At 41.3% G+C, this 26,333-nt stretch overlaps 1 protein-coding gene and 1 pseudogene across 4 annotated transcripts in view; one reads left to right on the top strand and one right to left on the bottom strand.

The window, feature by feature from the left end:
* CDK14 (cyclin dependent kinase 14) overlaps positions 1–24,355 on the top strand; it is a 732,611-nt gene extending 708,256 nt beyond the window's left edge. For 3 of the 4 annotated variants that reach the window (XM_059171073.1, XM_059171070.1, XM_059171074.1), the window contains one exon: positions 20,945–24,355. In XM_059171073.1, coding sequence (XP_059027056.1) covers positions 20,945–21,069 — 125 coding nt within the window. In that variant the 3' untranslated portion in view covers positions 21,070–24,355. The remainder of the gene's footprint in view (positions 1–20,944) is intronic. The other variant, XM_059171072.1, reaches the window with a different exon arrangement.
* Positions 9,317–10,700, bottom strand: LOC131829354 (large ribosomal subunit protein uL23-like; annotated as a pseudogene).
* Positions 24,356–26,333: the final 1,978 nt, after the last annotated feature.

Raw genomic sequence — 26,333 nt, forward strand, 5'->3', positions numbered from 1 at the left:
CTGTTTAGTCTCCATGTATTTGGGTTCTTTCCAAACTTCCTTTTGTGGTTGAGTTCTAGCTTTAGAGCATTGTGGTCTGAAAATATGCAGGGAATGATCCCAATCTTTTGATACCGGTTGAGTCCTGATTTAGGACCGAGGATGTGATCTATTCTGGAGAATGTTCCATGTGCACTAGAGAAGAATGTGTATTCTGTTGCTTTGGGATGAAATGTTCTGAATATATCTGTGATGTCCATCTGGTCCAGTGTGTCGTTTAAGGCCTTTATTTCCTTGCTGATCTTTTGCTTGGATGACCTGTCCATTTCAGTCAGGGGAGTGTTAAAGTCCCCTACTATTATTGTATTATTGTTGATGTGTTTCTTTGATTTTGTTATTAATTGGTTTATATAGTTGGCTGCTCCCACATTGGGGGCATAGATATTTAAAATTGTTAAATCTTCTTGTTGGACAGACCCTTTGAGTATGATATAGTGTCCTTCCTCATCTCTTATTATAGTCTTTGGCTTAAAATCTAATTGATCTGATATAAGGATTGCCACTCCTGCTTTCTTCTGATGTCCATTAGCATGGTAAATTCTTTTCCACCCCCTCACTTTAAATCTGGAGGTGTCTTCGGGCTTAAAATGTGTTTCTTGGAGGCAACATATAGATGGGTTTTGTTTTTTTATCCATTCTGATACCCTGTGTCTTTTGACAGGGGCATTTAGCCCATTCACATTCAGGGTAAGTATTGAGAGATATGAATTTAGTGCCATTGTATTGCCTGTAAGGTGACTGTTACTGTATATGGTCTCTGTTCCTTTCTGATCTACCACTTGTAGGCTCTCTCTTTGCTTAGAGGATCCCTTTCAATATTTCCTGTAGAGCTGGTTTGGTATTTGCAAATTCTTTCAGTTGTTGTTTGTCCTGGAAGCTTTTAATCTCTCCTTCTATTTTCAATGATAGCCTAGCTGGATATAGTATTCTTGGCTGCATGTTTTTCTCGTTTAGTGCTCTGAAAATATCATGCCAGCTCTTTCTGGCCTGCCAGGTCTCTGTGGATAAGTCAGCTGCCAATCTAATATTTTTACCATTGTATGTTACAGACTTCTTTTCCCGGGCTGCTTTCAGGATTTTCTCTTTGTCATTGAGACTTGTAAATTTTACTATTAGGTGACGGGGTGTGGGCCTATTCTTATTGATTTTGAGGGGCGTTCTCTGAACCTCCTGAATTTTGATGCTCGTTCCCTTTGCCATATTGGGGAAATTCTCCCCAATAATTCTCTCCAGTATACCTTCTGCTCCCCTCTCACTTTCTTCTTCTTCTGGAATCCCAATTATTCTAATGTTGTTTCGTCTTATGGTGTCACTTATCTCTCGAATTCTCCCCTCGTGGTCCAGTAGCTGTTTGTCCCTCTTTTGCTCAGCTTCTTTATTCTCTGTCATTTGGTCTTCTATATCACTAATTCTTTCTTCTGCCTCATTTATCCTAGCAGTTAGAGCCTCCATTTTTGATTGCACCTCATTAATAGCTTTTTTGATTTCACCTTGGTTAGATTTTAGTTCTTTTATTTCTCCAGAAAGGGCTTTTATATCTCTCGAGAGGGTTTCTCTAATATCTTCCATGCCTTTTTCGAGCCCGGCTAGAACCTTGAGAATTGTCATTCTGAACTCTAGATCTGACATATTACCGATGTCTGTATTGATTAGGTCCCTAGCCTTCGGTACTGCCTCTTGTTCTTTTTTTTGTGTTGAATTTTTATGTCTTGTCATTTTGTCCAGATAAGAGTAAATGAAGGGGCAAGTAAAATACTAAAAGTGTGGCAACAACCCGAGGAAAATATGCTTTAACCAAATTAGAAGAGATCCAAAATCGTGAGTGGGGAGAAAGGGGATAAAAAGAGGTTCAAAAAGGAAGAAAGAAAAAAAAAACAAAAAGAAAAGAAAAAAAAAGAAAAGAATTTTTAAAAAAAGAAAACACCTAAGAAAAATGTAAAAAAGAAAAAATATATATATTAGATAAACTAGTAAAAAATCGTTAAAAAAGAAAAAGGTAACAGTTTAAAAAAAAATTTTACCCGAAGGCGAGAAAAAAAGAAAAAGAAAAAGAAAAAATTAAATTAACTGCAAGACTAAAAAAAAATCACAGGAAAAAAGCCATGAGTTCCGTGTTTGGCTTTCTCCTCCTCTGGAATTCTGCTGCTCTCCTTGGTATTGAAACCGCACTCCTTGGTAGGTGAACTTGGTCTCGGCTGGATTTCTTGTTGATCTTCTGGGGGAGGGGCCTGGTGTAGTGATTCTCAAGTGTCTTTGCCCCAGGCGGAATTACACCGCCCTTACCCGGGGCCGGGGTGAGTAATCCGCTCGGGTTTGCTTTCAGGAGCTTTTGTTACCTGAGCGCTTTCCGTAGAGTTCCGGAGGACGGGAATACAAATGGCGGCCTCCTGGTCTCCGGCCCAGAGGAGCCGAGAGCCCAGGGCCCCACTCCTCAGTGCGCCCTCAGAGAACAGCGCCCAGTTACTCCCGTCTGCCTGACCTCCGGCCGCGCTCCGAGCTCACCGAGCCTGCGACCGGTTCAAGGTAACACCGAGCTGCGAGCTTACTGTTGGCTCTGTCTCTGTAGCCGGCTTTCCCGTTCCAATACCCGCAAGCTCTGCGACACTCAGACACCCCCGATCCTTCTGTGACCCTGCAGGACCTGAGGCCACGCTGACCCCGCGTGGGTTTCGCCCCGGTTTAGCCTCTGGAGCGATGTCCCTCAGCGGAACAGACTTTTAAAAGTCCTGATTTTGTGCACGGTTGCTCCGCTGCTTGCCGGGAGCCGGCCCCTCCCCCCGGGGTCTATCTTCCCGTCGCTTTGGATTCACTTCTCCGCCGGTCCTACCTTTCAGAAAGTGGTTGTTTTTCTGTTTCCAGAATTGCTGTTCTTCTTCTCTTCGATCTGCCGATGGATTTTCAGGTGTTTGCAATCTTTAGATAAGCTATCTAGCTGATCTCCGGCTAGCTGAAGCAGTCTCAGCTTGCTACTTCTCCGCCATCTTGACTCCTCCCCCTCCAGATCCTTTTTGAAATACATGATCTGTCATGCTTATCATTTCAAAAAATGCTATTGCTTGAATTTTACTCAGATTCAAATTATCTTAAGCTCAATTTACCCAGCATGAGGATGATATTCGGATGAGAATCCCAAGATTTTTGCAGGATGCCTGGAAACTTTTCTCTTACCAGAAGGAAAAAACACAAGCAAAAATAAAACAGTCTAAATCTTGGTAGATGTCTCCAGAACTACTCTTCATTTTTTAACATAAAAACGTGCATTTTCTTATATGACTGGTATGTTTTTCTCATTATCTTCTTAAATTTTGTTCCATTGCCTTTCAGAAGTGAATCTTGTCTTCTGCCATCACAGTAAAGTAGAAAGAGTATGAGATTTAGAATAGTAGAATCTGGGTACAAGTTTCAACTTGGCCACTTACTAGTTGTGAGTTCTTAAGGAAATTTTGTGGATTCTCCACCCTTTGTTTTCCTTTTTGGAATAAAGAATGACAAAACCAACCAGCTCACTCGGATTATTTTGAAGAGTTGGTAAGTTGCAGTTTATGTCTGAGGACTTACGATCCAAATTAGACCTGAAAGGCATGTATCTTTCAGAATGGACTAGGTTTTGCTATGGCTTACCATGGTGCATGTTTATTTCTCGCTCACATGGTATGTCCAGTATGACTGGGGGCTCTGCTAAGAGACACAGGCCAACAGAGGCTCCATCTCCACATGTCCTTCCTCAGTCAGCTTGGCAGGGGGAAGAGTCGTGACAAGATGAACACTGCCCTTAACCCAGCCAACTGGAGGTGCTCATTTCATTGGTCTGAATAGGCTGAGTGACCATGCTAACTTCCAGGGGAGGCAGAAGAGCATTGCACTGAGGGTCCCGAAAATAGAGAGCTGGAAAACAGTCACTAATGTACTAATTACAGCCACAGAAATGTTAGCAAACCTTAGAGATAATGTAAAGCCTATCTCGGGAAGGGTGAAAAGTCATTCCTGTTACTGCCTTTGATCCCAGAGATAGTCAGGAAAGATTTCCAATGGAGGAAAACAAGTGTGGGAATGAAAATGAGAGCCTCTTGTGAGTGTCAGACATGGAAAGGAATGCAGGTCAAGGACTTCAATAAGGAAAGAGAGTGAGGGAAGAGGGGATAGCAGAGTGAAACGCACTGGACTAGAGATCGAGCCCCTTCTGAGTCTGAAAAGGGTTGCAAACTGCATCCTGAGCCAACTCCCCTCAGCCTCCTGAGCTCATCGTCAGATGTGGTATGTCCGCCCCATGCAGATGGTTTCAGAGCCTCTTGATTCCACCTTTGTGCTCAGCTCCTGGTTGTGCTTCTGGTGTCTGGTCTGAATGTTGGCACTGTGTTCTTGCTATTGGCTTTTATCCAACTCCTCACACTTCTTTATTATGGAAGATCAGCTACCGACCCAGGGTGGGCAACACACACCATGGCCTCCAGGCTTCACAGGCCACTGAAACAGTCAGAGCAAGGTTTTCTATCCCTCTATTTCCTCAGAACCTCTAAAGAACATCCTGTTTTCTTGTTGCTTGAAAGTTAGGGAAGTGAACCTCCCTCTTATTTAAGAGAAAGACCTATCAAATGGAAAAGGTTTAAATTTCATTATGCCGACACTGGTTTTTCCTTACACTTCCTCTGCTTTGCCATAATTGCAGAAGGGTTCTGAGTTTGCAAGATGCTTAAGACCCCATCTCTTTATGTTTAGAATTTCTCTTTAGAATGGTCCTTCTATATCACCAACTGACATTCAGATGGTGTGGGTGTGTGTAGGAGTGCGTTCAGGGAAGGGAGAATGAAGGACAAGGAAACGCAAACGTTCAAGGAAAGGAAATGAGGAATGGCCTTGTTGCATCTAAACAGGTGCAAAACGCTGGTCAAAAATGCACATGAATATGTACATACTTGATTTTGAAACTCTTAGTCCCTTCTTTATTACTACTCAGGGAAAGAAATGGGATAAATTAAAGTTGTATAAAAGTAATATTACATGGATCACAGAACTGAGGCAGTTCTGTGCAAATGCCCTTGAACACCAAACCAGCAGGCAGATCTGTTTGAGGAGCAAGGTAGAGGGACAGTTAGGTATGGTTGCTATGGCAATCTTGTACCACATGGGCTAAGAGGCATTCCCCCAACTCCACATTTTCCTTTTCCCTCCTTTTTTTTCTTTAAAGATTTTATTTATTTATTTGACAGAGATCACAAGTAGGCAGAGAGGCAGGCAGAGAGAGTGAGAGGGAAGCAGGCTCCCTGCTGAGCAGAGAGCCCCTTGCGGGATTCAATCCCAGGACCCTGAGATCATGACCTGAGCCGAAGGCAGCGGCTTAACCCACTGAGCCACCCAGGCGCCCCTCCTTTTCCCTCCTTAACTGATTCCTGAAGATTTGCAGTCTTTGGGATCTCAGAGCCACCATGCCGGGTCACAGAGGGACACCATCAACTATAAGCCTTCCTTGTCTCCTAGCAAGGAGAGAACAAGTAATTCACGTGCCCAGGATGAACAGGGTGCAAGTGTCGAGAGAGTTCAGCCAAGAAGATGAAAGTGAGCAAGTGTCATTAGTATGCTGAGCTTCCAGACCAAGGTCTGGTACACCACAACTGTAAAATGACAGACCCAGAGTGAGACGACAGAAGCCAAGTTAGTCTGTGAAGAGCAGAAACAGGAGACTATGAGTTGGTCTTCTGATGATAAGAGCAATCATTGTTACTGGTAAGAGAAACTAAACTTTGTCCAGAGAATAGGAATATGAAGTATTTCTCTGATAGCTTCAGCTCTGTTAACCATAAAATATAAAACACCCACCTTCTGCAGGTGGGGACCAGAGGCCCAATAAATCTCTAGCTTCTTGGGAGAGTTGTCTGCAGCCCTCTCTGAGAGACAAAACATAGAACACCGTATTAAAAACAATTACAAATTCTTGGCCGATACTATTTTTTACCTTAAAAGGAAAAATAAGAGTTCAGGGTCATTGGCAAAGCTATGAGAAGCTCTCAATAATTTTGGTTTTCGTAGTACAAAAATAGTAACTATAATATGAAATGAAGTGATAAACATTGGCATTGTATATAATTAGGAAGAATGGGTACAATGGAGTTAGTTTCCATTGATCTGTTATCTGCATTAATGTTGGTACATCGCTGATAATGACTTCAATAGAGAAGAAAAGGGAAGGAGGAATGAAGGATTGTGTGTGCGGAAAAAGAGTCTGACTCAGCTCCTCATAGTCTGAGGTTCCTCTATTTTAGATCGCTATTTAGCTCTCTATGTAGGATCCATAGCTCCCATTTCTGCTTTTCTTGCTGGCAGTTGCCTTCATCAGATAAAAGGGTCCAGGTTCCATCTTTCTTGAAGGAAACATGATATACAAACTGAATGAGATTTTTTAGTTTGTTTTGTTTTTATTTGGTTGGTTGTATTTTTATCACTGAGGGAGGGTGTAAGAAATCATGTAAGCAGTTTCCCCCTTCACAGAAATCTCCCTAGACTGTGCGCTTGCTCAAAAGGAATTACCTTCAAATACTTAACTTTCACAGAAGGTATTTCCTCTGCAGTATGCTCTGAAATTATGGCTAGATCATGAAAATGATCATGATAGTTCAACATTCTGACACTCTAATCCTGAGGTCCTTGATCTGGGGTCCCCGGATCTATTAATGGAATCAGTTCAGACTGTATGAAAAAATCTGCATGTAGTTTTAGTGATGTCATTTTCTGAAGAGAATTCATTGGTGTTCCTCTGGTTCTCAAGTTTGGCAGTAACTCAGAAAGTTTTAAGAATCATCACAGCCTGAAGGGCACCTGGGTGGCTCACTTGATTAAGCATCTGACTCTTGATTTTGGCTCAGGTCATGATCTCAGGGTTGTGAGGGCTCCATGCTGGTCATGGAGCTTGCTTAAGATTCTCTCTCTGACCCTCCCCTGCCTCTCTCACAAAGGAAAAAAAAAAAAAGAGGAATTACTGTGATATATGTAGTGCTTAGAAAAATAGCCCTCCAGTGACCATGATTACATACTTTTTGACAGAAAACTCTCGTTGCCATAAATTGTTTTCTAGTCTCTCTAAATTATGCCTTTCATTTCACACCTTGATTCCTAATAATTGCCCTCTACCTTGTGCCTAAAATCAACCCATTAGAATTTTTCCTTTGGGGTACCTGGGTGGCTCAGTGAGTTAAGCCTCTGCTTTCCACTCAGGTCATGATCTCAGGGTCCTGGGATGGAGCCCCACATCGGGCTCTCTGCTCAGCAGGGAGCCTGCTTCCCTCTCTGTCTCTGCCTGCCTCTCTGCCTGCTTGTCATCTCTCTCTGTCAAATAAAATAAATAAAATCTATTTAAAAAAAAAAAAAAAAAAAAAAAAAAAAAAAAAAAGAAAAGAATTTTTCCTGTTAACAAAGTACTGAGTGGGGCACCTGGGTGGCACAGTCCATTAAGCATCTGACTCTTGGTTTCAGCTCAGGTCATGATCTCAGGGTCATGATATTGAGCCCCATGTTGGGCTCTGAGCTCAGCTTGGGATCTGCTCCAGACTGATACACACAACACACATTCTCTCCGCACACCCCCCCCACCTCGGCCCCTTCCCCATGTGTTCTCATGCTCTCTCTCTCTTTCTCTAAAATAAATAAATCTTTTTTAAAGAATAAGAAAGTACTGAGAGAGACAGGATTTAACTTTACTGTGTTAATCCAAGCATGAGCAGTTTTACATCCTGCTTGGACCAAGGTCCTCAATAATTGATTATGAGAACTCTGGTGCTATGTAATTGCTTGTATAAACTCTTATCACAAAACCTCTGGGAGGTCAGTAATTAGAAAACAAAAGAGCTTTTCTGTATTAGCATCTCAGGCCCCAGTTCATTGTTCATGACATCTCCTATGGAACTCTACCCCCCCACGCCCCTTGAAGAATGGCAAAAGGAACAAAACCCAAACAGCTTATTGAAGCTGATGAGGCTGGGTTTGTTTTTTTCCCCACTTTTGTATACTTCATACAATGTACCTTCTATTTAATTATTATGTTTAAAATGGAATTTGAGTGATTTTCCCCCCATGATAACATGAAGCTGTCTGGTTTTTGTTTTTTTGTTTTTCTTTCCTTCCAAATGGCCCCAGTGTTCAAAGTCAGAACTTTTGAAAGGACTTAACAGAGCATCATGAGACGTAATAGGTGCTTAGGGTACAATTTTAATGCCAGCAGACTGGAAAACAAACAGCATAACCCAGACAAGGCATGACTTTGTTCTCTAGCATTTGTGTGAAGAGGAAATAAGATCTTTCTGGGATGTGCTCTGGCTCACAGGTGTGGAAGAGAAGATGTCACATTCCTGACTTAACCACATTGTATGTGGGATTCTGGTTTGGGGGCAAGGCAAAAAGATATTGCCTCACCTCCCACAATAAGGGCTCAACTCCCTTAACTCTATTGGTGCTTTTGTTTCAGTCAGCCCCAAGTGGACACTAAAAAAGCACGCGGCATCCCTTCATCTCATGAGCCTGGTGTGCACTGGCTAATGTCACTGCATTCTTGGGCTCTGTTGCCAGTGGAAGGGAGAGCTTGACCCCAGGCCTGCAGGCGCTGTTCTTTGCTCTACCGCTAAACCACGGAGCTGTTGGCATTTTAATTGTTTTATGCCAGGAGGAAACCAATTGTGTTGATCTGAGTGTCTTATTCATCAGACATTACAGCCTTCACATTTTTAATGAGCCAGACCTCCCAGTCCACGACGTGTGACGACAGTGATTCAAGACAGGAGTGTAGTGATGATGTTTTCTAATTTATCACAGTGCTCTTTAAAAGATTTGACAATATTTCAGATCTCCAAACACTGCAGTTTGAAAGTCTGTCTGAGGTCGTGTGCTAATCAAAACCAGTAAATCATGTTTGAGTTATAAAGGACAGCAGAGCAGGAAAGCTAGGATTTAGTGCACATTTTCCTTTTCCTTTTAAATGCATAGGCAAATATAAAAACTCAAGTGAACAAACTATTTAATGAGTACCTGAGGCATCTTTCTGGTGCGTGGTGATTGACATGAGGGCGGGAGAGAGGTATACTGTCGGGAGTCAGGCCACATTTGCACTTCTCGTCCTGTGAGAGTAGCAGCCCTAGCCACCTCTTCTGTGAGGCTCAGCACAGGCATGTATGAATTTAAATAGGTAGGATTTATTGAAAGTGCAACTGAGAATTGTGGTGAAGAATAAGCTGATGGTCTTGAATTCAACAACCTCATTAGAGCAGAATGGGATTGACCAGGGCTTTGATTTAAAAAAAAAAAAAAAAAAAAAAAAAAACCTTACAGAGAAAGGTCTAAAATGCAGAGTCCAGGAGAGGTGAAAAATCCCTTGGCAGCTGAGCAGAGGGCAGTCTCATATCCCACCCACTTCTCAACAAATCTTTCGCCACTCTTAGGGGTTAGTGTTTGCAACACTTTGTGACTCTCGTTTTGAGACTAGAGCATCAACGTGTCTTTGTTCGTGTAGTAAAATAAAGTTCCAGTCATGCTGGCTCTGTTTATATAATAAAGTTGGGAGTAACAGCTTGTCAACCCTGTTGTCTCTGGGAGGGTGACCGACTCCTGATTTGCCCCAGTTTTAAAATTGAGATTCCTCCATCCTGGAAACCTCCTTCAGGCCTGGCAAACCGGGACAGCTGGTCCCCCTAGTTCCTAGAAAGGTGGTGGGTTCCTCTAGTGAGTGCTGTGGGCACTTAAACCTGAGCAGACAGACACCTCCTGCTGCCAAAAATACCACAGGCCTTGAACCAGTGGCTCAAGGAATAGAACTTTAAACAAAACAAAACAAAACAAAAACACTCCATTTTATAAAATCTATTATTTTCTTACCATCATGTTCTTTTTTTAGGCACTTTCATTTAATGAGCAAATAAATGGAAATATACTTCGAATGAGAGAAAATGGTACCTGAGCACAAAATGCTAGTATTTACTCCTCACGGCACATATTTGGTAGATCCACCTCTCAGAACTCATCTTGGCTATTAGATGTACTAACTTGTGGGGCACCTGGCTGGCTCAGTCAGTGGAGCATGCAACTCTTGATCTCAGGGGTTGTGAGTTCAAGCCCCATGCTGGGGCAAAGATTATTTTAAAATGAGATCTTTTTTTTCCCTTTTTTTTTAATGGCAAAAAAATTTATATTAGATTTAGCAGCTGGACTCAGTTCGGATGATCCCAATTTTGTTGGCAACATCCAAAGCATCATAGTCAGGGGCCAGCAGAACATATGCCTTCTTCTCTCCATCAGGCCTGATCAAGGTGTTGACCTTGGCCACATCAATGTCATAGAGCTGCTTCCCAGCCTGTTTGATCTGCTGCTTGTTGGCCTTGACCTCCACAATGAACACAAGTGTGTTGTTGTCTTCTGTTTTCTTCATGGCTGACTCAGTATCAGTGGGAACTTGATGATGGCATAGTGATGAAGCTTGTTTCTCCTGGGAGTGCTTTTTTGAGGGTATTTGGGCTGCCTTTAGCGATGCAGAGTCTTGGGTCATTAGAAAGTAGTGACAGTGACCGGCAGATCTTTTTTGTGTGACTGTGGGTGCCTTTCAGCACCACTTTCTTGGCCTTCAAAACCTTTGCTTTGGCTTCGGCTTTAGGAGGGGCTGGAGCTTCCTTCTAAGCTTTCAGCACCATCTTTGTGAAAGGCAAAATGAATTTTTTTTTTTTTAAGATACAGTAATTTGTTATAGCAGTATAACCAGTATCAAAATACTTTATTATAATTTTGTGGAGATGCGTATCCAGTGACTCAATATGTAGATACTTTCCATGACTCAGCACTTAGGGTCCTTGATCTTGGTCTGGAAGTTGTTCCTTGGCGGTATTCACCTGGTGGGGCAGCTATGGGAAGGAGTTGGTGGGAGGTGAGCTGGCTGTCCAGCATATGCATCCTCCAGTATGGCCTTGTGGGACCTTCCTGGGGAAAGAAACGTGCTATGGTAGTGAATGTGTTGTTCTGTGATGGTATCAGAATAGATGTCAGTGCTAGAATAAGATTTCCATTTTCCTGCCTGCATTCAGCAGAATACCCTGTGAAAATTATATGGCTTATGGGGAAAAATAGAGTAAGAGGCAGACAGCTCAAAATGTATTCAACTTAGTAACCATAATGTTTCTGTCTGTTCAGGCCTCTATAACAGAATACCATAGAATGGTGGCTTTACAAACAACAGAAATTTATTCCTCACAGCTCTGGAGGCCAGAAGCCCAAGAGCAAGGCACCAGTAGATTCATGTCTGATGAAGACCCTCTTCCTCTTCTTTTTGTGTCCTCACATGGTGAAGGGTGAGAGAGCTCCCTCCCTAGGGTCTCTTTAGTAAGGGCACTAATCCCATTCATGTGAGTTCCACCCTGGTGATCTAATCACCCCCAGGAGTCCACCTGAAACTACCATTGCACTGGGGATTAGGTTTCAATATAGGAATTTGGGGGGCATACAACATTCAGTCTAGAGCACAGAGCACTCATCAAAAGCAATAAAAACACTAATAAAAATATTAGCATCTCTTACAAGTGAAAGAAGATTGATGAAAGGGTTGAAGATGTAGAATTTTGGAGCAAATGTGCCAAGATCTAGGAGAATTGTATAAGAAACAGTTAATTCCAAGACAGAGCATGTGGCCAAACCAAGGCAAGAGGAAGTATGTAGGCAAACAGACAGCATGTACAGTACTATTCACCTCTTCAACTCTCATGCAACTGTCTATGTCTCTTGCATATGGCTGCCATGACTTGGTGGCTCAGAACGTCCACAATAGATTTAAGTCTTTCTCATGAACTAATCTGACTTCTGGTTTATGCTGACACCATTCTTTATGTACCAGCCATTTGTAATCTAATTTCAACCCCAGAAATTTGTGTTGTAGCTTTGCAGATTTCTGCAATACAGTGGTTCATAAGACAGAATGACACTGTAGGGGTGATGATACTATGTTGAATTCAAAACCCTTATCATGGAAACTTCTTCTGCTTCAACACTTTGGATAATAATACTAGACAAGTTTTAATTTGAAAGAAAAAAATCCACCCAAAATGAAGTCTCAGATCTCCTCTCAGATCTTTTAATTAAAGTCAGACATCAACCCTCGTGTTTCTCTGACTGCTAAATACTTAGAAGTGGTTTTATGATATTTGTGTGTGTTCATTTTAAGTTGTAAAAAATTCACACACTGCTAGGTTACATAGCTTTGTATTTGGTTTATCTAAATATAGTTTAGTAGGACTGTAATATATAAGGAAGGGTAAAGAGTCAGAATCCTGTTTAATTAACTTATCCCACTTAGCAGCCAGTCAGTTATAAAGGTTTGCTGAGCAAGTAAATCTTCCAATATGAAATCTTTGAAAAAAATAAGTCTCATTTGGTAAAGGTTTTGCTCTTCTTAATTTTGTCATTGAAACTATTTCAGCAAGCTATTTCAAACCTCACAGTGTATATATTTGTGTGTGTGTGCATATATGATTATATACATATGATTTAAAGACATATTTTGTGTGTGTATATGTATATATATGTAAAAGATGGCCTGTGTCTTGGATGTTCTTAGAAGACCTACATCAGTACTTTCCTTGTCTGTCTGCACTCCTCTTGGCCTTCACCAAGACGGAATATACTCCCAGAATCGCCATCCCCATGGGTCTAAAATATGACTAGTCTTTTACATAAGGCCGATTTAATAAACAGTCACACCATGAAAATACAGCGTTCTTTTCAATTACCACTAATTATACATCACACAATGCCCAGTATTTAATGAGGATTTTGGCAAATGTTCACTGATAATGATGATTATTGAAATGATATGTTAAGTCCGTTTTCCTTGTGTGAGAAATGTTTTGTTTTGAAATGTTAGACTTATAGCCTTGCTTGAAAATTTTTAATTAAAATCTCCACTTTGGCATGAAGCTTAAAATGTGCAAAGTCACTGCAATTAGTGCATTGTGCATCCATATGGATGTTACCAAACGGCTTTCAACTTAAAGGATTTGAGCTATTTTGAATGATGGACCTTCTGTTAAGCTTAAAACAAAGCCTGTCTATCCCTGCATTCATTTTAATTAATATTCTCTTGCTGGTCTCAAAGATATGTTGCCTTCTGGGGACTGGGGGAGATGGTGAAGAAGAAACATGATTATCATAAGTGAGAAATAAGTTAGAGAAGTAGGTTTGGCTAATTTTCTACTTCCTTCAAGAAGCATCAGTGCAACCTCAGAGTAACTGGAAAACACTGATTTCAGATGTTCTAAAAGAAAACCTATATTTCTAGCCAAATCATAACATAACTCACTTTAAAAAAAAATGAAGAAATTAAGCTGTCACCAGATTTTTTTAGATCAGTATAAAGATTAAAACTTACCATGTTGAATGTGACATTTATATAAAATCTACAGTATGAAATTGGAGTATGTATGTTCTATATATACAAATGAGTATATGCGCCATATATGTATATACTTGTATTTATACATATTTTTACTTCTGAGAGATCTGTACTTGCTTAGTTGCTTTAGGATTTAGTAACCATATTTCTGGAGTTAGTTTTCTGTAAGTAGTGAATGCTGCTGAACATGAATTTAAAAAAGTACAAAAGATTAATTTTGTTGCTTTTCTTAGTATTTTAAGCAGTATTGAACTCAAAGTGGCACAGCCTCTTTAGTAGATTCCCCCCCCCCTGGATATTTTCCATGTGAAAGCTTATCAATATGGTGCTTGGGGAGGGAAAGCATTCTGTACTTTGTTTTCCACAATATCAGAACAAATTCTATAGACAGTTATATATGTTAGTTAAGGCCCTGATTTTCTAACTGTTTCAGACGTCTCAAGCCACTTTCCATGTACCTTCAAAAAGCTACTCACTTTGATGGCCACTGGAATCCTTTGACTTTACCAGTTTAGGCCAATTTCGAATGCTGGTTTAAAAGTAGACCCCTAAAATGATCCAAAAATATCTTCACTGAATTCTCAAGAATAAGATAAATGTGAAAATTACAAAGCAGAATTATAGTTTACCAGAACATGTGGGTAAAATAATTCATGTAGCATGTGACTAGAAAGGCATAAAATCAGTAAGTCCACTCTAGAATACTACCATCCCAGGTCCTGTTTTGATTTTTCCTTTTATTTCAGCATGATGGAAATTCATTCTCCACAGCCACTAGATTTGGCACAAAGATAACCTAATTTTTCCATATTGTCTGAATGTTTAATTTTTATTCCCCCCTTTTTAAAGCATGTCATTAATTACATATCTATCTGTGACTCCTTATTTACCGGTGGTTTGGAGTCTACATTTGAAAAGAAGATTGGAAATGGTTTTATCTTACAGAAGAACAGATAAAAGCTAAACTTGGTCAAATTCTATTGCTTTTCTCAGAGGTAACTTTGTATTTTATAATTCTATACTGTCTTCACTATTGTGAGGCAGCTTTCTCTCTGTCAGATTTTAATAATTCTTTCCTCTCTGTTAGGCATCATTTAACAAAGGGTCTCTCAAACAGAAATGAGCGGATTACCCTACAGCCTCACATACATCCTGGTGAATATCCTGTTCACAATTTAGGCGATGAAAGGAAAACCTACAGTTGTTTTAATTTGGAACCAAAATAATCACTTCTCTCCAGTGAGGCTTAGAGAGGAAGAAAATGGGCCAGAGTCTTTCTGTAGGGGGAAAAAAAAAAAAAAGACTACTTCGAAGAGGGGCAGTGCAGCAGGGGAAAAAATAAAATAAAACAATAAAACAAACACAAAGCCTCTGAGTGGGTAAATAGGCTAGTGAAAGAAAGGCCCTCTGATCGCATTGGTAGCACCCTAAGCTGGGGTCCTCAGCTGTATGGTCCCGCCAGCCTGCAAACTGCGTGTGTGTATGTAGGGGTGTGTGTGTGTGTATGTACACACAGAGACTTAATGGGGAGCACAGAGGGAATTAGAACAAGCCTGGCCCGTTTTTAATTTGGGTCTGTTTGCTTGCATTTAGCACTTAAGGGCTCCTACATTCAGTTTGCTCAAAAGAGTGATGAAGCACTCCTTGCTTATGCCTCAAATCAGAAATGCATGAAGTGCAGCTGCAGAGATAATACATCTTCCCCAAAGGCTTTGGCTGAGCAAATTAGGTGTCAATGGGGTGCCTGCGCAGGCAGTACTCTCTCTAATTAGTCTCTTGAGCCTAGTTGGTGGCGGGTATGAGATGATCTAATCAATTGGTCTGTGTCTGATGGTTCGTGTAAAAATCCTACCAGGCAGACTCTCTCCCACAGGTCACCCACCTGCACAGCGGGACTGCTCATTTTCATTTTTCATCTCCTCCATCACATGACGCTGACAGTTGGTTTTAAGAAAATTGAATCCAAAAAATATCTAGTTCAGAGGGCACATGGGTCAGAACAAAGTTGCATTATGGGTACCAGCGATCCAATTAATTAATATTTATAGCCGAGAAGCTCTATGTAGATATTTCTGAATAAGGATTTTATCAATAAAATCCAATTTCTTGTCTAAAACATTCATTTCTAGGGAAAGAACATTGTAAAAGCAGGAAGCAAGATAAAAATGGCATCTGTTAATCGGATGATATATATACCTATGAGTTGATGTGCACTTAGTTGAGCTTATGGTCACACTCACTGTTCATTTGTATTGTATATGTGGTCTGTTTTAATAATCAATTAAATGTAAGGGAAGGACATACGTTGCTATTATATTTTGCTTCCCTGGGAATATTGTATACCCTCACTCCTTCTACCCACCTCCCCATACATCAAACATATGATTACATTTAGATCTTAAAGAATTTTTCTAGCAATAAACTGACTTACCTTACATAGTCCTTGAAAATTGAAACGAATACTGAGACTGCCCAAGGAGGGAGAAGGGGCATGTCATGCTGCTGCTGAACAGTGTTAGGGTACTTGGCACACAGTTGGGGCTATAGAGTCCTCTCACATAGGTAGGAAAGAGGATACCTCTTATTGGCACCTCCTTTCTTTTTTATTCCTGGCTCCTTCCATTAAATGTCTGAGCCCAAACCCAAATAAAGGACTTATCTGTAATTACTGTGTTCACCATTTATTATCCAATTACTATTATTATGCATTCTCCTTTATTATCCAATTCTGCTTATGCCTTGGGTTAGGGACGTACTGTACTTCTAGAGATTCCACTTAAAGAATCAGGACTGAGGCAAAGACAGACACCACCAATGGCTAAAAAAATGTTTAAACCAACCCAGCAGTATAGTAACATGCCAATGGATTATGGTAACAACATCATTTATTATTACATCAAATCAGGTATCCTGAAAATTACATCATTCAAATAGAATGTCATGTGGTAAAAAAAAAAAAAAAAAAAAAACTTGACGCACAGGAAGGTGGTTATTCCACCAGCCTTTCTTGGCTAATGGTGTATCTGTGGATTGTCAGCACTGTACCTGTGCTCTTGACCACGAGAGCACAGGCCCAGCGTTGACACTCCGTCAATGCGCTGTGAGGGAACCCTGGTTCTAAACACATACTCCACTCCTGAATTTTCAGATTCCACCTCCTCCCTTCCTATTCATTCAGCAGGGGTTTCCTGAGTATCTGAGCAATGGCTTGGCTACGCTCTAGGGACACAATAGTCAACAAAACCAGTTTAATCAGGAACATAAAGATGTCACCTGACTCCCTATTTTCTCCCTCACAGGAAATGTCCCCATATGGGAGGGACATTTGAAGTCACTTGTTCAGGAGGTCAGCCTGGGCAGGTGTGCATTCTGGGGATTAGAGTGGTAGAATGGAGGAGAGCAGTTGGCCCTTGAACAACACCAGTTAGATGGAGCCACGTCTGTGCTTGCATGCTGATTTTTTTTTATACATAAAAAACAGTACTGTAAATGTATTTTCTCTTACGATTTTCTTAAGAACACTTCCTTTGCTCTAGCTGACTGTATTGTAGGAATATAGTACATGATATGTATCTAAAATATGTGTTGGGGCTCCTGGGTGGCTCAGTGGGTTAAAGCCTCTGCCTTGGGCTCAGGTCATGATCCCAGGGTCCTGGGATCGAGCCCCGCATCGGGCTCACTTCCTCACATCAGAGCCTGCTTCCTCCTCTCTCTGCCTGCCTCTTTGCCTACTTGTGATCTCTCTCTGTCAAATAAATAAATAAAATCTTAAAAAATATATATATGTGTTAACCAGCTATTCATGTTACCACTAAATCTTCCAGTCAATGGTAGGCAGGTAGTAGTAAAGTTTTTGGAGAGTCAGAAGTTCTATGTGATTTTCAACTGTGTAAGGGGCCAGTGCCCCAGTCCTTACATTGTTCAAGGGTCAACTATATGTCCTTTCTGTGTGGTGATAGGAACGCTATGCCTCGGTAAGATGGTGTCAGGAAAAACCCACAGCTCTCCCATTGGTCCAGGGTGGGCAAGCTTCCCGGAAGAGCGGCAACCTCTGTTTAAGCAACGTGGAAGAGAATGAGCCTTTTTTTTCATCTGCGTAATCAAAATGTCAAGTTTGGTAGCAGGCTTGGGGACTAGCTGAAGATGCCTATAGACAGGTGTGTTTGAAATGTTGTGGGGACAGGTGTTCTCTGTCTTTGATGTCACAGGCCTCAATAAAGATGTCAGTACAGAAGTCAGAATGCATGATTCCATGGGAGCCACAAGGAGAGCACAAGATGGATTTACTTCATTTCCCTGGAAGAATGGGGGTTAAGGCGGTTGGTCTCCTTTTGTTATTTTTGCTAGGGTGGTCACTTGTTTAGGAAGAGATTTGGAAAAGGCATATCTGGGCAGCCTGGCAGGAGTAAGGACTGGCCAAGTGAGCCACAAGCAGCAAGTACATGAGATAATATCTGAGGTGTTTGGACTTAGTGATAACAAAGGGCCTGTGTGTGATATGCACCCACCCAGGCTTCTCCCTCCCCACCAGATCTCTCCCAGAAACTTAAGGTAGGGGCTTTTGTTTACATTTATCTCAGTCACTGAGGACAGAGAATTCTTAAGAATGGAATATTACCTCTATCTCATACCACATTAAAAAAGCAACTCAAGGGACGCCTGGGTGGCTCAGTTGGTTGGACGACTGCCTTCGGCTCAGGTCATGATCCTGGAGTCCTGGGATCGAGTCCCGCATCGGACTCCCAGCTCCATGGGGAGTCTGCTTCTCTCTCTCTGACCTTCTCCTCGTTCATGCTGTCTCTCATGGTCTCTCTCTCAAGTAAATAAATAAAATCTTTAAAAAAAAAAAAAAACAACTCAAAATGGATTGGAGATGTAAAAGTAAGGACTAAAACTATAAAACTCTTAGAAGAAAATGTAAATCTTCATAACCTTAAATTTGATCATGGAATTTTAGATATGACACCAAAACTATAAGCAACAAAAGAAGAAAATGGATAAATTGGACTTCATCCTAATTAAAAAGTTTTGTGCATCAAAGAATATTATCAACAAGTGAAAAGACAGTCCACAAAATGGGAGTAAATGTTTGCAAATCAAGGGATTGATATCTAAAATATATAAAAATTGGGCACCTGGTGGTTCAGTGGGTTAAAGCCTCTGCCTTCAGCTCAGGTCATGATCCCAGGGTTTTGGGATCGAGCCCCACATCGGGCTCCCTGCTCAGTGGGGAGCCTGCTCCCCCCTCTCTCTGTGCCTGCCTCTCTGCCTACTTGTGATCTCTATCAAATAAATAAACAAAATCTTAAAATAAATAAATAAATAAATAAATAAAAGTAAAAATAAAATATATAGAAAGTCCTACAACTCAGCAACTGAAAGACCAACAACCGAAATTTAAGAGTGGACAAAGGACTTGGAATACATATTTCTCCAAAGAAGATACGCAGATGGTCAACAAGGACACGAAAAGGTGCTCAAACTAATCATTAGGTAAATACAAATCAAAACCAGAAAATAACAAATGTTGTCAAGGGTGTTGCAAAGAAACCATAACCTGTATATATCACTGGTAGTAATATAAAATGGTGTAGCCGCTGTGGAAAATCGTTTGCCAGTTCTCCAAAAGTTACGCATAAAATTGCCACATGACCCAGCAATTGCACTCCTAGGTATTTACCCAAAAGAATTGAAAACAGGTATTTAAATACTTGCACATAAATGTTCATGGCAGCACTATTCATAATAGCAGAAAGGTGAAAATAGTCCAGATATACATCAACTCATGAATGGATAAAAAAACGTGGTCTGCCATACAGTAAAATATTACTGGCCCTAAGAGGGGATGAAGTACTGATACATGCTACAACATAGAGGAACATTATGCTAAGTGAAAAAAGTCAGACACAACATGTCACATATTGTATGATTCTGTTTGTATGAAATATCCAGGATAGGTAAATACATAGAGACAGAAAGCAGATTCGAGGTTGCCTGGGGGCTGTGGCAAGAGGAGAATGGGAGTAACTGCTTCAAGGATAGAGGGTCTCCTTTGTGGGTAACAAAAATGTTCTGGAACTAGACAGGGGATGTTTGGATAACATTATGAAAATCCTAAATGCCACTAAATTATATCCTTTACAATGGTTAATTTTAGGTTCTGTGAATTTCACCTCAATAAAAAGGAAAAGATGGAAGGTTAACCTTCCAAAAAACTATCCTGTTAAGCAGAGGATATGAGTCGAGAGTAGGGAGGATGCTATTCTTTTTTAAAATATTTTATTTATTTGACAGAGAGAAATCACAACTAGGCAGAGAGGCAGGAGGAAGCAGACTCCCTGTGGAGTAGAGAGCCTGATGCAGGGCTCAATCCCAGGACCCTGGGATAATGACCTGAGCTGAAGGCAGAGGCCCTAACCCACTGAGCCACCCAGGTGCCCCTGGGAGGATGCTATTCTTAATAGTAAGGGCTGGAACTTTTTGCTTTCTTGGTCAAGGTAGCCTCACGTGGGCAGTAAAGTTATTACCACGAAGCCCTCATGACCAGCTGTGTCTAATAAAAGGCCAAAGTTCTTTTCCTGCTCGGGAAGATGACAGTGTTGCACCATAGACTGGTGATAAGCAGGCCTAACCAGGCCTCAGTGACCTTGAACTTTAAATGGAAATGAGGGCTTGTTTCTGGAATTTGGTGGAGCTGGAGTCTCTGGCCTGTGTGACTTGAGCCTGGGAGTCTTTCTTTTCATCCTTCCTGGCAAGACATGCCTTTCCCATCCGAAGGACTCAATGAAAATTTTTAAGGACCAAAAAGAATGTGGAGAGGAAGAGAGTAAACACTCCTTCTTTCTTCTTGAACCACTCATATGGAAGTAGTTACCAAGTTTAAGCAGGCACCCCTGGAAATGCACAGTCGTATGCAGGATGGTGGGAAGAGGCTGGCAATTCAGGTCCTGCTGGCCAATTTTCCTTCTGTTGAAACTAGGTCTGATAACAGGCAATGAAGGAATTATATACAGCTGGGCTTTTTCTAAAAGCATGTAGGTGATCCATTTTTCTATTTCATGGCCATAAAAATGAACACAAGGATCTGTCCTTTTTTAATGATCTGTATGATGCTACAGGCACTTAATTAAGACCTGTATCACTACTAATGATTTGGGGAAGGAAATTTGCTGAATTTCTTTTTCTCTAAATAATCCAAGAAGAGGTTAGACCATTTAAGTTCATGGAGTTAAATTATTTTAAGGGGGAAAAAAATGGAGTCAGAACATTTGTTTATCGTGTTAAGAGAACTGTTTTTGGTGAAGGAGACCACTCTGTGTGCTCAGGGTGGCAGCAGAGAAAACGGGCAAGACTCACTTTTAGCCTAACCAATTTTGATGTCTCGTGTAATTTAGAAAAAAATGAATGATGTAAGTTTTTTCTTTCTTTCTTTTTTTCTTTTCTTTCTTTCTTTCTTTCTTTTTTTTAATATATAGCAATTTTCTCTTTTTCTCCTTCCAGGATTAAGTTGTCATCATTCTGGGAAGAAAAAAAAACACATTAATGAAGTGGCCAATAATACGAAGGGAATCACGGATCAGTTTCCTTCCCCTCCCTGTGGTGGATTTCACTTACAAGAAAATTGAAGCTGGCAAGACCCTGTTTTTTCTGCAATTTATTTAAAACCTTGCACGCATTTGGATACCTTGTGATTTCCAAGAACTATGTGAAGATTAAGCTTTGCTTACTGATACATGGCATGTATTCTTTTCAGTCTTTTGTGTTTGATTTTGTTTGATTTCCCTCTGCAGCGCAGTGTCTCTGTAAAGGTTTTTATGCTTTCACCAGCCATGTCTTAAATACATTAAGACAACACATTTGGTGTTCACACTTCTTCAGTAACGTCTGTACTTGAAAGCCACATGGTGGCATAAAACAATGTGTGTTTTCTTTGAGAGCAGTGCATATTTTGCAACCACTAGGAAGGAAATCTTTAGCTAAAGCAAACCCCTGTTCTCAGGCTGACTTGACAACCTGGTCCCTGGCTGTGGGGCCCCACCTGTCGCTTACCTTTTGAGGACATTTGCAAATGTGTTTTTTTTTTCTTGGAAATAACTGCACATGTATATAGGATATTGGAATCTGCTTAGCATTTTCAAGCCACGTAGCATGACTGTTTTTCAAGTACGTTGGAAGTAAAGAAACAAATATCAAGCATTAAGAACAAAGACAGGGATAAATTGCTTACTTTTCAACCTCTGAAAATTGAGGTGACTTTTTACCTGTTTTCTGGGTCTTGTCAACATCTTATATTTTCCATCCACTCTGTTATACTTCAGGAGTGTTTTCTAAGTGGAGGAGAAAAGAATGAGGAACAGAATGCTTACAACTTGGGTGCAAAAGAATTCTATCTGCTGGACATTAGAGCCCCAAAAGCCATCTTGGCTAGGTAACATTCAAAAAAAGCAAATTACAGAGTTATCCAGAGTTGAAAATCTGCTCATTTACACCAAAGCACCTTTGAATTACACTTTTTAAAACATTCCAAGCTGATTGGAAGACCTTAACTTTAACCGGCCTCCTGGAAAAACTGTTTGAACACAGGTTGTAGAAACAGTGCAGGAGTCTTGCTTTCAAGATCGTAAGGAAAAAAGAAAGGCCCAGCTTCCCTTATTAAGAAGATGAGGGTCCTTGAAGGATGAAGGCGCGTCTGTGACAATGATGGAAAGGTGGACTGGGCACGCGCTTTGATGGGGAGGGCGAGCTGCCAGATGCAGGCCCTCTCTCAGTGGGGCCGCCCTCACCACACAACCCCAAAATAATACTGAGGCCACCGGGGTAGTTAGGGAACTTCATCTAAAGCATGAAACCTGGACCCTCAGAACACCAGTTCCTATGGAAATAGTTTTCATGTACATTGTTTTACATTTTCCTGTTGGTCAGAAAAGAGAGACTGAGAACTTGAAATGCATTGCACTTTTTAGGATCAAGACTAGGAATTTTGAGCCAGTTTGACAAAGGCATTCTCTGAGAGTCACGTGAGGAAAAAGCTTCTCTATAGTTGAAGCCAGTATTCCTAGGAAATTGAACCCAGAACTTCTAAGCATTTAAAGGGTACTTTCCCTGGAGTGGGGCATGAATAAATATGTCAGGGTCACAATCCATCCTATTCAGAAGTAGCATTCATTGAAAGCTTCTAGGTGCAAAGCAAAGAATTATTTACTAATTGATTTTAAAGAGAGCAAAAGTTACCCAAGGCTGGAATGTTTACTGTTTGCTACCTAGAAGTCTTTCCCATTCTTCTCTCAGACATTCCAACCCACTGGAAGTCTTTAGCAGTATTTTACGGTATGCTTAAATTACAATTCCTTAATGTAAATACGGAGAGAAAATTTTACATGCGATAAGAACAGCCTTGCCTGTGATTGATTTTGAATTATTTATTTGGGGGAGAGGCATAGCTTTTGTAATTAACCAAGTTTAAACCAAGAGCAGCTGATGATTAAATCTTGCTACTTAATAAGCTTTCTAAGTTGAACATTTGAAAATATTTAATATTAAGAGACTTCTCTTAGGAATGGTGGCACCATTCAGAGATATGTGCCCGTCACAGGCAGCTTCTCTCGGAAAGGAAACATAAGCTGGTCAGTGTGGAGGAAAATCTGTTTTTTACACAGACATGTCTCAGAAGGTCTCATTTTGGAGGTCTGTATCTCCCCATCCTTGTCCTCAGTACAAGAAATCCAAAGTCTGGTTCGTTTCTCTCCCCTTTTCTCTCCTATCGGCAATCCATCCCCCCACCTCTTCTCTCCCCACCCCCTCCCACGGAGGGCAGCCATGAAAATCATTACAGAATGTGTTCATTAGCAGATTTATTATTCTATTGAGAAAGCACTGGAATGTTTTGTGAGATTATTTTTATATGAAGGACTAGCCTGATTTCATACAGCTGGAATATTAGGAACTCATTAGCATAGTGAAGGTATATCAGTGCACACACAGTATTCTGAAAGAATAGTTGGGACTTTGTTTCCATTTTCTTAAAGGAACAGTTTGGTTGACTTAAAGATGCAGGATACGTAAGACATAAAAAAATGTTTTTGCAGTGCTCAGAGGAAAAACAAAACAGGGCATAAGGCAGGGGTGGCTGTCCATCCACTGATAAAAGGGTGAGAAGCTATTTCTACCTCCCAAGAGTAGCAAGAAAAGTTTCCAGGGGAGCCTCCAGGTTTGCAGAGAAAGCAAGACCTCTTGGTATCTTTTCCTCAGTGTGTACATGACAGCCAGTGTAATTAATATCCTAGGTTATGTATGTGTCTATATAAGATACTCATCTGTGAATAGTACTTACTGGTTTTGTAATCTTTGTTATATAAGAGGATATTTAGGTTGTACATACTGGGGTAGATTATTCCCTGCCCCCTATACATAGGAATATGCTGCATAATTGCACATAACTTCTCTCTCTCTTACTGGCTTGTAGGCAGAGGAAACCACATATGTTACTGCCTTGCAATTTTCTCATATACCAAAAACAACAACAACAAAAAAGTCTCAAATGAAATAAGCAATCTCCTATTTTCATTCCCCTTCCTACAGCAGCATATTTTAGAGGCACATACAAAATCTATATTCTCTAGTTGGGAGTGGTTCTTTTTTTTCTTTTCTTTTCTTTTTCTTTTTCTTTTTTTGTATGATACACTGAGATATGTACTTCATAGCAGAGGGTCAGTACCTAAGAAATGTATTAGCATCATTCAGAAAACTATTATATTCCAAAATGAAACATAGTAAGGAGAATGGGATAATACATGTTGCATATTTGTTCCCAAGTGTAATTTGTCTGTATTATGAAAGATGTAATGGTTTGTCAGCTGTCACTGTTGTTTTCTTGTAACATGATATGGAATAAAGTATAGCAGAATCTCTGTACATTTTCTTGCATCTTCTTGGTGCCAAATAACACCATACATTGTCACAGAAACATTGTCTTAAAAACTCTTAGACACAGTCAGTTTTCGAGTGAAGTAAGAAAGCAAAACAATCCATGGATGTGAGGAGTGAGCTAGCTGGAATGTTCCAGTAGTCTGTAAAACCCTCCCTTTTTAAATTTTTTTAAAGATTTTATCTTTTAAATAATCCCTATACCAATACAGGGCTGGAACCTGCCACCCCAAAATCAAGAGTTGCATGCTCTACTGAGCCAGCCAGGCGCCCCAAGCCCTTCCTTTTTCGATATGCTTTGTCAGACTTCCGTAGAACAAGTCTGTGAGCTGCAGGATCTTCTCAATTCCACCAGCTCCTTAATGACGTCCACCACACGTTCCATGCATCTGAACCAATCTGGTTTTGTTTAATGACAATCCTATTTATCTTTTATTGTCTGTTTCTTAATTATCGTGTACATATTCTAAGAGGAGGTGAGTGGGTTACCCTCCACTGAATACAAATCAAAGCTTCAGCATGCCCACGTTCTGCCAGAAGCATCCTTCCCTGAGCTGAGCAGGCTTCCGCAAACACCACCTAGTGGGCGCCTGCACTCGAATTGACAGCGCCACCACTGGAAACCAGTCACATTCTGTCATCTCCTCCTCCTGGTCGGATCTGTCAGCCTCACAACCGCAAACAAACTGCTGCCCACCGCCCCCCCCCCCCACCAACTATGATGTCTATAAATTGCTAAGAGTGTCCGTGCCAGATACAGTTATCAATTTATAGATATACTATTTGGTAATTTTAAAATGCTTGCCCTTGAAGGGGCACCTGGGTGGCTCAGTTGCTTGATCTGGGGTCAGGTCATGATCTCAGGGTTGTGAGATGGAGCCTGGTGTTGGGCTCTGCCCTCAGCTGGCAGTCTGCTTGAGATTCTCTCCCTCTCCTGCCCCCTCTCTTTCTGTTCATGAGCTCTCTCACGCTCTCTCTCAAATAAATAGGCAAATCTTTTAAAAATAATGTTTACCCTTGGAGGCAAAAAAAAAACAAAAACAAAAACAAAGTTCAAGTCTTACGTTAGGATGACTCAGGACCCCTGGCTTTCCCCCGGGGAGACCCTCACTCGCCAGCAGCAGCCGCCTCAGCTCCTCTCCCACAGCTGAGTTCGTGAGCCCTTCACAAGCTCTACATCATTACAAACTTCAGAGTCTGTAAGCTCTCTCAATTTTACTCTTCTCACAAAACCAAATGTAAGTGTCCTCCGCCGATGCAGAGCCCATTCCAGAAAAGCTCATGAGAGCCACCACGTCTTCAACTCCCCCGGCTGCCCCTGCTGTTTTCCCCTACGGCAGCAGAAGTCGCCTCTGCCAAGGACACGTGCATTTCCACACGGTCCTGCCGGCACCCGCGGATTCTGAGACAGGAGATTGTGTAAAGGCAGACTTCGGGGTAGCCAGGGCAGAGATAATGAAATAATACGCAAATTTCTCAGTTCGATGGGAGCCAGAAATCACCCTGGAAACTGATGACAATTAGAGAAGTGTCAAACGAATAACTGGTGTCTGGGAGTTGTTTCAAGGCAGCGAAACGCAAGCCACCGTCCTCCTTCCCTCAGCTGCGGGGGCGCATGCGCCCTCGGTTGAGGCCACTTCCGCAAGCCTCGGCGGTGCGCTCCTGTTCTAGAACCTCGCTGTGCGGTGGAGTCCTCGGAGCTCTTAATGAAGGAAAGAAGGAGCAAGAGGGCTGGTATCTACAAGAGGCCCAAGAATTAGCTTTGAGGAGTATTTTTAACTTTTTAAACGCGGCCGCCGGGATGACAGCCCCCTTTCGGCTCCGTAATTGCCCAGCGTCCTCTTTTTCAGCCGAGCTGTTCCAGCGCCGCCGGTCGGAGGACGTGATGTGTGCTGCCTGAGACAAGCAGCGAGAGTCAGGAGGGCGGCACTCCTAGAGTTGCTGTTGGCCCCCAGAGTAAAGAGAA

This window comes from Mustela lutreola, chromosome 4, assembly GCF_030435805.1.
Source record: "Mustela lutreola isolate mMusLut2 chromosome 4, mMusLut2.pri, whole genome shotgun sequence".
In the NCBI taxonomy this organism is placed as follows: domain Eukaryota; kingdom Metazoa; phylum Chordata; class Mammalia; order Carnivora; family Mustelidae; genus Mustela; species Mustela lutreola.